Source organism: Silurus meridionalis, chromosome 7 (genome assembly GCF_014805685.1).
Source record: "Silurus meridionalis isolate SWU-2019-XX chromosome 7, ASM1480568v1, whole genome shotgun sequence".
Lineage (NCBI taxonomy): Eukaryota > Metazoa > Chordata > Actinopteri > Siluriformes > Siluridae > Silurus > Silurus meridionalis.
Genome location: NC_060890.1, coordinates 17,651,623 through 17,665,981, shown reverse-complemented (window position 1 = coordinate 17,665,981; position 14,359 = coordinate 17,651,623). Strand labels below are relative to the sequence as shown.

At 39.1% G+C, this 14,359-nt stretch overlaps 1 protein-coding gene across 20 annotated transcripts in view; it reads right to left on the bottom strand.

The window, feature by feature from the left end:
• Window positions 1-14,359, bottom strand: part of nrxn1a (neurexin 1a) — a 151,609-nt gene that overhangs the window by 73,473 nt on the left and 63,777 nt on the right. For all 20 annotated transcript variants that reach the window (XM_046853001.1, XM_046853003.1, XM_046853018.1 and 17 more), the window contains 3 exons: window positions 14,111-14,272; window positions 5,261-5,705; window positions 215-598 (listed from right to left, as the gene is read on the bottom strand). In XM_046853001.1, the coding sequence (XP_046708957.1) occupies window positions 215-598; window positions 5,261-5,705; window positions 14,111-14,272 (991 nt within the window). The remainder of the gene's footprint in view (window positions 1-214; window positions 599-5,260; window positions 5,706-14,110; window positions 14,273-14,359) is intronic.

Below are 14,359 nucleotides of genomic sequence, written 5' to 3'. Positions count from 1 at the left end.
GCAGTATCAGCCCAGAGAACTGCCTGACATTTGCAGTGCAACTCATTTTAGCTCAAGAAAAGATGAACTCCTTAGTCACATTGTCCTTCATGATGATGATTAAATTGCAGTTTCTAAATGAATAAATTGTATTGAACACCTTGAAAAATAGCAATGACTCTTGCCCACAACACTCACAAATCTACAAAAGCGAATAGTAAAAAGCATCACTCACCTCTCTCACAGGAGCGACCAAGGTAGCCAGTCCCTGAGCAGTCGCACACATAGCGGTTCCAGCCCTCCCTGCATGAGCCGCTGTTCAGGCATGGGTTGCTCAGGCACTGCTTTGGAGGTTCTTTTGAGCAGGAAGGTTTGACACCCACAGCTCTCTGGGCCTCTGCGATGCGCCGGATGTCTTTGCTTTGTCCGTCCATGAACAAGTCACGCACGCAGCCCACATAACCATAGTTGAGCAGTGCTGTCCACACTTCAGTGGGAAACACCAGTCCAGCACGGTCTTCCGGCAAACCACCCAAGTACAGAGTGTCATCCAGATCCAGGATCTCACTCTCACCAGGAGCATTATAAGGGGTACGTACTGAGTTGACAGAGATGGTACCTGAAATAAAAGAGTACATTTCAGCTCATTCTTCCTCAGTTTCCTGAATCATGGGGCATCGTACACATTCACACCTTATGGAAATTTAGAACTGAGAATCGACTAGAATATTTTGATTAGGAAACGCACAGCGACACAGACACTAACCCAAGCTAAGAATTGAACCAGAGATCCCATAGATTTTGTGTATCTATGTGCAAATTTCATGTCTTATGTTTTTCTATACCTTATGTTAACTATATCATAAATTTAAAGCTATCTTTATAAAATGTGATTCAGTATGTACCTGTAGAATGGATAATAGGTTTGTACAACCTAGAAATGAGCTCCACCCCTATGAACCAGAGTGCTGCTCAGCTGTCTCTTTTCCTTAAGACAACTCATGAGGCATAGAGAGGTGTGGCTCAGGGGAAGAGAAAGGTTTGTCACCTTTTTCATGGCAATTGCGGTTTATCTTGGCTGGCAGCAGATAGCTGCAATTGTTACAAACTGCTCTGTTAGTAACTAAAAAATACTAGCCTGTTTTTTTTTCAGGGATGATACGAACTCTATTTGTTTTGGTTCACTGACTGAAATGGGATAATATTTAATAGCTTTTTAAATAAAATCTTATACCACTCAAAATAGTGGCCATTAGGATTAAAAACCAATTTGGAGTACATTAAGTGTGTAACTTTGGTTTGTATACCATCCATTAAATAGTCTATGAAGTGTTTCAGTCATCCAAGCCAACTGTCTATTAGTCCAAGCAATTTGGTAAGAACTTGCCTGGCACTTTTCCCTGGATGACTGACACTAATAAAGTCACAGTTTTTGGACTTGTGAGATGGAAATCATGACATGCATGACATAGGATTTTGGTAGGTATAGCATCACAATGCTTTGCACAGTAGAAAAAATGGTAATGGAGTGTTGTACAGTAAACTGATATGGAATCAAAATACTGTACATTTAAGCCATTTGGGCCAATATAAAAATAATAAAATAGCTATAGCTGAGGTTTTTCTTCTTCTTCTTCTTATTAATAAATTATTAAAAAATATATATTCATGTGAGCATTTTAATGAGAAATCATAACAGTACTTAAGCAGGATTGATATATGAAACATTTACAGATGAAATCCCACTTCACATTTCTATATTAAAATAATAAAAGAAAAATCAAAGCGCAAAAACTTAAATGGTTATTAAAATGCAAATTGTGTGTAAATGGGCAGGATTTAAATGACTTGCTATTTAATTTCACTTATACTTACAATTCACTACTGTATCAATTTAAACAGCACTTTTAATTAGCAGACTGTACCCTAGTGTAACCACAGTTTTTTTTTTTTTTTGGTTAGTAATAATTTATAGTTAGCCAAAGGAGTCTAAATTCCTGAACTCCTGACTGACTGCACAGTCATTGCAACACCCTGTTTTTTTCCCCGTGGTAATTAAAACACATGAACTTGATCTGAAGTGGATCACAAGCACAGCCATCTTGTGATTTGGTTTTATAGACATAATAATATGCTGTGTGTCTGTACATTTGAACATTTAGGAGCTACTTTTAGTATTAACTCAACCTGATCTCATGTGAAATTTTGAAACATTATGACAATGTGTTTGGATTTTAAAATCATGACAATGTGTTTGACAATTTAAATCAAATTAAGTCATTAAAAGTATTTTTGTATGCTACATAAGTCATGCAAAAAGATACAAAACTGCAAGTGTGCAACTATGTGTGCAACTTTTTCTTGTGAGTACATTGAACAATGCTTTTATTCCGAAGGATTGACTCCAATGCCATCTACAGTTCATACCTTAAATTATAGCTTGACTGAAACAAGGGTTAATATAACTGATAACAATCTGCCTTCAAGGCAGCATCTCGCAATGATGATATTAAACTCTTTCATGGACTCTAAATCAGCCTCACTGTTTTCTTGGAGACAGTTCAATAACAACATTTAAATCCACAATGCAATTCTGTGTCAGCCAGCCCCCTAAACCCCCCACCCTACCTTACCAGCCCGTCATTTGCCTTCATTTTCCTGCTGCTATTTTTCATGCCTTGAAGGCAGTTGCAAAAGTTAAGACATTATGTGAACAGAACGCCTTTCTAGACAGGGATGCATTCAAATGTAGCTGGGCCCTGTTTATTTAAATAGAACTCGGCAAGATCTCTAAGATGAGTTAAATAGAAAACCATTATTATTTAAGATATGAGCGATATTGAAGTAAATGAGCTACAGGCAGTGGGAGTAAAAGAGAAGAGAAACAGTCTGACAATAATTATAAATTTTTAAGTTAGACCTTTAAGTTAGACCAGCTTATTAAAAACAATTAAGAAAGGAGTAATGAGTTTTCTTGGTTATGCTTTATGGTATTAAGTATTTGAATAAAAAATATTATCTATCTATCTATCTATCTATCTATCTATCTATCTATCTATCTATCTATCTATCTATCTATCTATCTATCTATCTATCTATGCACTGTTACAGATGAATTACAGCGGTACATATTCAATATTAATACACATGCATTTTTGTCTTATACAGTGTGACTTTACATCTTGGGTCATGTAAGATTGTGAGTGTAATTTTATACTCGTTTTACAATTTTTACAATACATTTTTTGTTTTGTTTTTGGCCAGTGTTCAAATAACATGGTACATCACTAGGGTACCTGGGATTTCTTGTTGAATCTTGTTGAAACTATATAAATGTTTTTATATGCTAAAATGAATGGACAGCATAGAGGTATTATAATCATTGAAAATTATGTGTAATTACTCAGTAGACATAATGCTATTTTAATTAAAAGTTAACACACTTCTAATTGGTTTTTAACCCACCATCCATACATCGGTAGCCAAATTACGGTCAGATTCTTCATATAAAAGTGGAAAATATTTGTGTTGGGTAACCTTGTTGTAGGTTTTACAAGTTGACGAGTATTGCTACTCCTAATTAAATTTGTCACATAACATCTTTCTATTGTTTAATCTCCCTGAATCACACACACACACACACACACACACACACACACACACACACACACACACACACACACACCACATAGACAAGTGCACACCATCTTGTCCACTGCACTGAACTTGGCAATAATTGCCCTAAATAGCAGCCAAACATCTCTCTCAGGTCATCAGTAATGAGCATGCTCCATCATCCAGCCTCTGTTTCTCAGTGCTCACAGATTACTCAGCACGGCACTACCGTATGGTGGGCCTGTCTTTATACTTCCTCATTCACGCACACACAGGCACACATGTGAATGTACCTCGTCCTGTAACACATCCATTTCAAAACATGCATGTAAACATCCTTTTATACAGTATACTGTCTATATACACACACACACACACACACACACACACACACACACACACACACACACACACACACACACATAAGCCCAAAGACATACATATCTACATACACATCCTAGGCATGTATGATCTTCTTTAGCATTTGTGTGTGTGTGGGCAGCCAATTCATACAGGCTGCAGAGTGACACAGCACAGCTCATTCTGTTTGGCGCATAGTGAAGGTCCCATCTGTCAGTCCCGTTTCAGATTCCCAAAGCTTGCCAATCTTACTGCTTTTTTTTCCCTTCTTTTTTTTCATGCTATCAAAATGTGACCAAACTCACCATGGCAACAATGCAACACTGTATTAGGGGGCTTATGCTAATCTCTTTTTAAAAACGTGATGGAATTGAGCTTCACGGATGGTGTCTATGGAGTATGCCTGGAAGAAAAATACAATTTAAAACCACAGAGAAAATGTCTCTTCTCTCTCTCTCTCTCTCTCTCTCTCTCTCTCTCTCTCTCTCTCTCTCTCTCTCTCTCTCTTTCTCTCTCTCTTTGCTTTAGCTGAGCCCTATTAAATCCCAATTGAATACTGCATTACCGTGAAACTAAAATACCACTCTTGCTTTAGAAATCTGATTTCATAATTGCTCCATGCGCCATTTAATTTTCTCCACATAATTCTCACTCGCTCGGCATGTCAGAATTAATGTAGGTGACCTGCATATCTATCTCGGGAGAGCAGAGGAAGACAAGCATTTTTCAACAAGGAAAAAGCATCCGATCAATAAGGCGAAGTTTGGTGCCTGGAAGGACAAAGGACCATTAAAGGCCCTTCTTCGGACTTTAGGCTAGCGTGTGGCTGATGGAGGAGGGGAAGAATGAGGGATGAACTGTCTTTACTGGGCAGTGCCAATCGCTAACACTCTCCCTCCTGTGGGAAACCGACTTCTGGTTTCCATGGCAACTTGTGCAGAGAAAACAGTGGAAGCGAGAAAGAGGAGGACTGTAAGGATGGGGCTGTTCATATTTAAATCCCAAACTAAGGGAGCATCTTCAGGCTTTCATGCCCATTCATATTTAAGGCAGCACATTAAATGCCAACAGGAATCTATTTACTGCATCACTACATTTACACTCAAGGGTACAATAAATAGAATTATCTATGGAAATGAGACAATTTATTGTTTAGTTTTTTTTTTTATTCGTTTTTTTGAAAGCTCACTGGAATTTGAGAGTTTGTAAAATACCTTTAGATGGACAGTTCTTACATTTTTTTGTTTTTTTTTCTTTAGTAAAACATTGCCACATATGCATGAAATTAGAATACAAATATTTTTACCTGATCTGCCATCCCTCTGGAAGTCCACATGGTACCATTCGCCATCGTTGACCTTTTTGTTGACGGCCCTGGTCTTTGTTGTGCCCGAGCCCATGTCTAGTAGAAGGTAAAGGTGACCATCGAGCATCTCAATGGCAAAAAAGTCCACTTTCATAATTTTGGGGCCCTTGGGGTCTTTCTGCTGCTGCTGCTTGGGCTTGCCATGGCTAAACAGCAGCAGTCCATTAGGCTCGGTGGTGCGAAAATCAAAGGAGATGGAACCAGCTTTCTTTGCAGTCCACTTGCTGAGCATGATATAGGATTCAGGGGTCTCGAAGGTCACAGGGTCCAGTGTGGCCACGTTCTCGCACTTAAACGCCACCATGCCACTAACCTTCATTTTGGCGTCACCTTGTTTGGCCAGACGAGACAGCTCCAACCTCACATCATTGTTTTTGTACACAACCTTTACATGCGAAACAAGAAACAGAAGGCACAAGACTAATTTAAGAAAAATTGATGAGAACATGAAAGCCAAATAACAGACTGATCCACTTTAAATACAAAAAGACAAACAAAAAAAAAAACAATAAATACGCAAATGTTAACTGCCATGTGTTTATTGTCACCACTATTTAACTCCTCAAACTCCAGTTTATTATTCAGTTGTTTATCTTTTAAAACTATTCAGTACCACAGTGAAACTGTTAAAGGGTATAGATACAGTATTTGCTTAAGTGTTTTAGTTTTACGGTTTAAGTGAAAAAATATTGTGTTTTGTGTAAAAAATTATACGGCCTTTAATAATTATACAGCTTGTAAATGTTTTTTAAGTTAAAGATACTATACAATTATACTGAATTGAAAGTATTGGTATTGTGTCCACACCTAAATGTATTGAAATACAGTATATGGACACCTGACATTAAGATTTATATGTGCTTTTTAAACTCCCCATTGTGGTTATAATAAGCTCCACTCTCCTTGGAAGATGTTTCACTAGCTTTTGGAGTGTGGTTGTAAAGATTTGTGCTCATTCAGCCACAAGGGTTCTAGTAAAGTCAGGTAGGGTGAGGAGGCCTAGGGTGAAGTCAGTACTCCAATTAATCTAAAATTTGTTCAGTAGGTTTAAAGTCAGAACTCTATAGCAGGCCTATCAAGATCTTCTACTTTAATCCATTTAAGCAATATCTAAATGATGCTGGCATTGTGCACAGAGGCATTGTCATACTTGGTGCTCCAAATTTAATGCTACTGCATTTAAAGACATCCTATACAATTGTGTTTTCGCAACTTTGTGGTATAAGTTTTTAGAAGAACCACACATAGCTAAAAATGTCAGATGTCCCAGTATTTTTGTCCATATAGTGTATGTATTATTAAAAATTATAGAGTATGACCCTGACAATATAAATTTAAATGTAATAAGTAAAAAGTTTCACCGAATACAAACTTCATACAGTGACAACACATTACATTAATCTGTTAGCCGAATGAGTAAAAAAAATTCTTTGTTGTGTATGAAACCAGACATGAATTACATAATAGAAAATCTAAAAAAAAACAAAAGCCTTTTGTATCTGTATTTGGATCTGTATTAATAAGTGATAAAACAATGTGGTGTGTGAGATTGCACTAGTGTAATTTGACATAATATCCATTTGCTTTTTAAAAAGGCTCCAGTTGGTTGAGATTTTATTTTTGTCTAAATGCTTTTTTTTTTCTCCACATGGCTAAAATGCTATGATTTTTGACCCAATCTGTGAAGCGCTCAATACCCCACCCCCTTTTGAATTCCATTTCAATTTCACTCGAGCTAAAGAAAAAGAGATAATGGAATGTGACTACAATAAAGGGACACTGATGATGCTTCAGAAATGTCGATCACAAAGCCAGGCACTAAAGCCATTCTTGCAATTAACAAACCACACGTTTTTTCTTTACTTTACTTCCTTTAGTGACCTGTCCACTTTGTGCGCTTCATAAACTCTGAGAAAACTACAACCTAAATCTATTAAAATACTGTGTCTTTAAAGGGGATTGAATCAGAGAGGGTTGCAGCAGGAATAAGAACAGGACTCCATGTGTATCAGTATTATGTGAACTTTTGAGGATAGCCAAAGTAAGATAAAACCATTGATTTATGGATACAATAAATTCTATACAGATACAACCACCGAGATACAGATACAACTATGGTTAAAAAAAACCTGTAATACATTCACAAACAATTAAATAATTAGAAAATACCACTGTTGTGTTTGTGAACATATAAAATAATGATTAGTGTGAATGAGTAGAAATGAAGATCTAAAAGTCTAAAATCTTCTTGCTGTGGTATATTGGCAGGGTATGAAGGATTATCATGTTTGTGTTGACAGGTTTAAGACCTTGCATAGCCCCTCTAATCTGGAAAAATGATATCATTCAACATGGCCCAACAAAGGGATTACATGTGAACGAGAGGACAGAGCGCTACCGATGGTACCAGTCCAGACTTCTGCTGCATCCTGATCTTCACGCCCTGACAAACACACTCATTGATTTCTTGTGTGCTGCTTGTGAGATGAAGGCTTTAGCTTTAAAGAGCCTTTGCTGAGCCTAAAACATGCATCTCATTTGGTCATGTGTGTCAATATGATGATACACAGTTGAGTTGTACCTAAAGCTACTTGTCTGATCTTAGCAATGACCTAATCAACATATCTGTGTCATTAACAACCCAAATCTTTAATCAGCATGCCTGAGGTGTTTCTTTTTGTCTTGTTTGGTCTTAGAATGAGTTCAAACTGTTTCAAAATGTTAAATAATAAGGGGAAAAAAACATAATTCCTTGATGCTACTGCCATGTCTGCATGATTATTTATTTGATTTATGTACAGTTTGTATGTATTTACCATTGATATAAAAAATTATGCTCAATATACCGAACTAACAACTGTTCTTTGGGGATCAATTCAATTCAGTTTATTTCATTTGATCCAATTGGATTTAGTTTACAAAGAAAGTTGACTCTTAATGAACTAATTTCTGAGAAAGCCACAAAACAACAAAATGACTGGGATCATGGATTTTTTTTATTTCAGTTCAAGGCAGAAGACAGTAGAAGGATTTTGGGCTGTAATTAGTGAGAAATGGGAATGGTATTTCTTTTCTGTCTACTTTATTTGATGTGGTGAAAGCTAGGCTTTTTCCTCTCCAAAAGATTCTCAGTCAAGCTAAAGCCATTTTTCAGAGAATTGGAACAAATAATTAATTAAACAAAAACTAGACAGAAACTGCAGCTATATCCAAATTGCTCTCCTATTTAGGGACCTTTCAATTACATACATGTGGCCTATCATGCTTATAAGGGGCGGCCTATAAGGATTTAAGCAGAAGATAAAATTCTTTTTATGTTGTACTAATCGTCATTGTTAACTATAGAAAACAATATCCATTGTTAAAAAGATCTATACAAATATGGCTGAGTTGAATTAAAAGCAGAAAACATTCTATTCAACATTCTATTTAAAGAATTTTTAAAACTATGATCCAAATTGAGATAGAACAGAATGACTCACAGCACATCATCACGAAATTAAGCAATATCAAAATAAGTGTAAATAACAGTGAATTTATCCAAGGTAAAGGTGATTTCAGGTACCTATGTACCTCTTAACTCCTTAACTATGACAAACTCAGACCTTTGAGGTGATTCAAATTATTATTATTATTATTATTATTAGTATTATTATTATTATTATTAATATAATTATTTTAAAAGAACAGTTCTTCCACCATGCATGTATGTTATCAGGAAGTGCTAGTTACGAAGCAACACATTGGACAAACCATACAGTATTCTATAGCCAGGACGGTGGCTGTCAGTATGTATATGTGTGCTGGTTTAAAACTTTGTACATTCATAACTAATGTGGTCACAGATGGGTCCCTATCAAGGCTTTTTATAACAGCATTGAATGCAGCTCAACAGACCAGATTTCTGAATAACTGAAATATATTTCTGCAACTGGAACACCAGATGGATGCCCATCTATACTAGCACAATTTTCCCATTCATGTTTCTTTTCTGTCACTGAGCATCCCACAGAGGAAGCTTTTCCACTAATAGAAAGCTTATTTACCCTATTAGTCAAACCTTTAGCTTCCTCTTAGTCTGAAAGGTTATTTATCCTGTTTGTCATGCTCTTGTTTATTTTGTTTATTACTGCTGCTGTTGACGATCTGTGACCTATTTTCAAATTAGCAGTGTTCAGATGTGAGGCAACCTCATCAGTAATATTAATTAGTGAATGCATTTCAGCTGTGCTGGGTGTGTGTCGGAGGGAGCTTATGGGCCCTGCACTAAAACAGCAGCACAGACTGATAAATAATTCTCTCAGTTGTTGATGCATATGGATGGTGTTTTACAGGGCAGAGAAAAATTATGCAACCATAATGTGTAAAGGTGTGCGTGTGTGTGTGCATGTGTGTGTGTCAATTGCAAAGGAAATGCGCATGCATGCACTACAGAAGGTGCATTTTAATCCATAAATGGAAATACAAGTAAGAGAAGCTCTGGGTGAGTGTGGCTTAAAAATCAGACCTGTGTTCCCTTTCAGGAACTCGAGCTGTGTCAACAACTCAAATCAGATCTAAGGACTTGTTTGTCAAGAGAGATCTGAAGGAAGCTTACTCCCACATTTCTATCCTTCCTTTGCACAGGGAATTCTCCCAGAAGGGCAACCCACTCTGCACAATGAAGGTCACGTTGTGAGCCTTACGGGCATTAGACATGTGGAGAGAACCGGGGTTCCTGTCTCAGGGCCCAGTGTTGGGAGCTCCTTGTCATCATGTGATGCTAATGACAGATGCCTCCCACACAGGATGAGGGCGGTCATGAGTGGCCGCTCTGCCCAAGGTCTGTGAAACCATGCTTCTAGCTCTGAAGCACTGTCTCCCAGACCTGAGGGACCACCTCATGTTGATCCATACAGACAACACATCTCCTACATCAACAATCAGGGGGGTCTGCATTCTCGTCCCTTTTACAGGCTGGCACATCAGATCGTCCTGTGGGCCTAAGGGAAACTGCTATAAGAGTAGCATATATACCAGGGTGCTTCATCCATGGAGCAGACGCCCTGTCAAGGCAAGGGCAGAGGCCTGGGGAATTGAGGCTCCACCAGACGTGGTCAAGCAGATATGGAGAAAGTTTTACAGAGCACAAGTGAACTTGTTTGTGACTTAAGATACATCACACTGTTCCCTGTGTGGTCCCCTTACTCACCCAGCCCCTTCTGGGCTGGACACCCTGGTACTGGCATGGCCGAGGCAGCACCTGTATGCCTTTCCACCTGTTGCGCTGCTACCGGAAGTTCTGGAGAGAGTTTGCAGGGATGGAGTCTGTCTCATCCTTGTGGCCCCACAGTGGCTGGGCAGACCATGGTTTGTGGACCAGGTAGCCCTTCTTAAGCAACCTTCTTAAAAGATTCCTCCCATGAGGGATCTTCCCTCCTAGGCAGGGGGCACATTGGTTCACCCCTGCCCAGAGTTATGGACGCTGTGGCTGTGGCACTGCTCTTAGTTATTGGTCTCTCTGCTGAGGTAGTGGAAAACATTCTCCAATCCAGGGCTCCCTCCATGAGGAGGTTGTACACTGTGAAATGGTGCCTGTTCGCTGTGTGGTGCGAACACCACCAGTTGGACCCAGTTAACTGCCTGGTCGGTTCAGTGCTTGAGTTTCTTCAGGGACAGTTCTCTACAAGGTTGCCTCCTTCCACCCTGAAAGTTTATGTGTTGGCTATCGTAAGTATATGTTGGCTATTGCGAGCTCCACCAGTTGGACCCAGTTAACTCCTGGTCGGTTCAGTCTCTGGGCACCCTTTATTGACACGTTTTCCCCTAGGCACCCAAAGGCTGAGGCCTCGGATGCAACGTAGAGTGCCTGTGTGGGACCTGGCCGTTGTTCTAGAGCAGGGGTGTCCAACCCGCGGCTCACGAGCCGCATGCGGCTCTTTGGCTGGTTTCATACGGCTCTTACGTTCATATCGAAGTTTGTGTTTGTTTGTTAAATGAGCTTGCCCCTACTGGGAAACTTTGCGGTATATCAGACGAAACACAATTGTAATGACGCAATAAAAAAGCACAGCCAGCACATGGTTATCTGGATAAGAGCCAACATGTCTGCGGTGTGCGGATAGTGATTTGCAAAACATGCAATGCTGAAATTTCAAGAGGGGCTGTATCTGCAAAGAGTTTCTCCTCGTCGGGTTTAATTTATCACCTGAAATCCAAACATCCCAACTGCCATTCTAAATATGAGACGTTTTTGAAAAGGCAGGAAAGTTTTCCAGTGATGGTGCCGAGGCAAAAGGCATAACACAAAAAATTATGGATTTCATTGACTTTTGAATTGAATTTTCATTTTGGTGCATCCCTAAAATATTATCGTTGGTGTGGCCCTCTGACACAATTCAGGTTTCTCATGTGGCCCCTTGTAAAAATTAATTGCCCACCGCTGCGGTATATTCATCTCAGGCACATGCGCATTTGACGAAAATACCGTATTGAACTCAAGCGAAGTGAACACGCACATAAAAAAAACACAAACAAAATCCTTGTTTTCTACCCTGAAACACGTGAAATCAAAGCATCAATCTGTTCTGACTGACACCCATGTAAAAGAATTGCTTCGAATGGCAACAACGGAATACGAGCCAGATTTGAAGGGGATAGTTCAAAGCAAGGAATGTCAAAAGTCCCACTAGGTAACATGCATAGTAAAAGAAAAACACTATTGTAAATTATTATATTTTTGTTTCTAGACTTGGAGTTTGTGTGTGAGGCAGTGCAGTGTTCATTGTTGAAAATGACTGTCCTGTGGTCTTAGAACTGTAGGAATCAATTTCTGTCATTATGTTGGTGTGTGACATTTACAATAAATCTGGCTGAGCAGAGGTGTGTGTGTGTGTGTGTGTGTGTGTGTGTGTGTGTGTGTGTGTGTGTGTGTGTGTAAGAGGAAGGGGGTAATGTTAATGTGTGCCCATGTGTATGATGTGGCTCTTTGCGGTAACACAGTAAAAAATGTGGCTCTCAGTTTCTGACTGGTTCTAGACCCCCTGTTCTAGAGGCTCTGTCTAAGCCTAACTTTGAGCCCTTGCCCGAGGTTCCTTTAAAGTTTCTGACAGTCAAGACTGTTTTTCTTCTAGCTATCTCCTTCCTAAAGAGGGTCCGGGACCTTGCCAGTGCCTTTTCTCTACCCCAGATCGGGGTATGTTCTTAAGGTGCTCGTAGTTTCCCCACAACCCGTCGTGCTGCAGGCATTCTATCCTTCTCCCTTTCAGGCCCCGGACCATGAAAAGCTTAACCAGCATTATACGTCCACAGAACAGAACTGCAGACCCTATGCAGCTGGATTGTGGATGCTATATCATCCTCTTATGAGTCCTCTGGTCTCCCTGCACCTTTCGGGGTCAGAGCACACTCCACTCGGAGTGTGGTTGCCTCCAAGACCTTTGTAACGCTGCGGGCTGGTCCACCCTGCTGACCTTTGTCAGGTTCTATAGCCTTAACCTCAGGGCCACTCATGGCTCCTCTGTCCTCCAGCCAAGCTGTGCCCATCCACACTAGGCAGAGACTGGTCAGTCTGGCAGAATTGGACTCTCATTCCCAAAGAATTGTTAATGCAGCTTGAGTTCCTTAAAGGAAACGTCTCTTGTTTACGTATGTAACCCTGGTTCCCTAAGGGAAAGAGATGTTGTGTTTTAAAGCCAAATTCGCTGCATCCCTGCAGCTTTTCCTTCCACTTCAGATGCTAGACCGCATGTGCGTTTATAGCTTCCTGGTTGTGACCTCACCCCGCCGGTGACAACGTGCCTTTCCATTGGACAGATTTCACACGTGATTCAGAGCTTGAACACGCGGAGGCATTCCCCAAAGCGTTGTTCATGAAGCGCCTTGTTTCCCTTAGGAAGCCAGGGTTACCTACGTAAACTAGAGATGATTGTGAACATGTTTTGAATCCATGTATGGAGGAATAAAGTATTAACATTAGCAAATACAATTTGTATTTCCACAGATTCTGTTAGCCAACTGGCTAATATAAGCAAACTTGATTCCAATTCATTGCTTAGTCCTGCCAGTTAACAAACAAGACAGAGATTTATTTTAGTCATATTTATTTATTAATTAAAAAAAAAAAATAAATAATTATTACTAACGCTAACTAGAATGCAACCTTGACAGATTTTTTACAATAATTTCTTAGATGAAATTCCTAATGATCATTATCTTGAATATAAATAATAGCCAACTAACAAGCTTTTTTACCATGCCATTGATGCTCGTTTACTTGTTATGTTTCCCTCACAAGTAAAGCAAAACTTGTTCTAATGATTTTAGATGCTATTATACTGCACCTCTTTTACTAGCCTACTAGCCAGTATAGTAATTTAAGATGACACTTTTGTAACACTTTCTTGGGTCATCATCATCATCATCATCATCATCATCATCATCATCATCATCATCATCTATGTTGCAAAATACTAACCAGTTAACATGATAGGATAGGATATCTGAGACCTGGACGATCAGAATTGTTTTATAGGGCTAATCTCCAGTTAAAAAACAGAATCCCTTTATTTTTTATAAATATCATTATATAAATATCCAAAATATACATGAAACAGAATCTTAATAAATATGCAAATATAAAAAAAAAACTGTGTGCAAGCATTATTTGATATGAAGTTTATTACTAGTAGATTTGTGGTGTTGGTGAAACTGGCATTAAGGCTAATATTGTCATAATACAGCATAACATATCTAAGTTTAAACATCGAGTGTATGTTTGTATGTTTGTGTGTTTGTGGTTTTTGCGCTTACCTCTTTGAGGCAGCCCATAAAGTTGTTGCTAACAGGAGATCCAGGCAAATCGGCAGTGCTGGGGCTGCCCCCGACATAGAAAAAGTCATCAGAGCCTAGCATGGTGTAGTCCTCTTGTGTATATCCAGTGGTGGTGAGAATCCCATCCACGGATATTGTAACCTAGACAACAAAGCACAGGGAAAGGACACGCTATACTCACACATAACTTGAATGCTGACATAGGGCTTTAGTCCCCCTCGTAAGGAT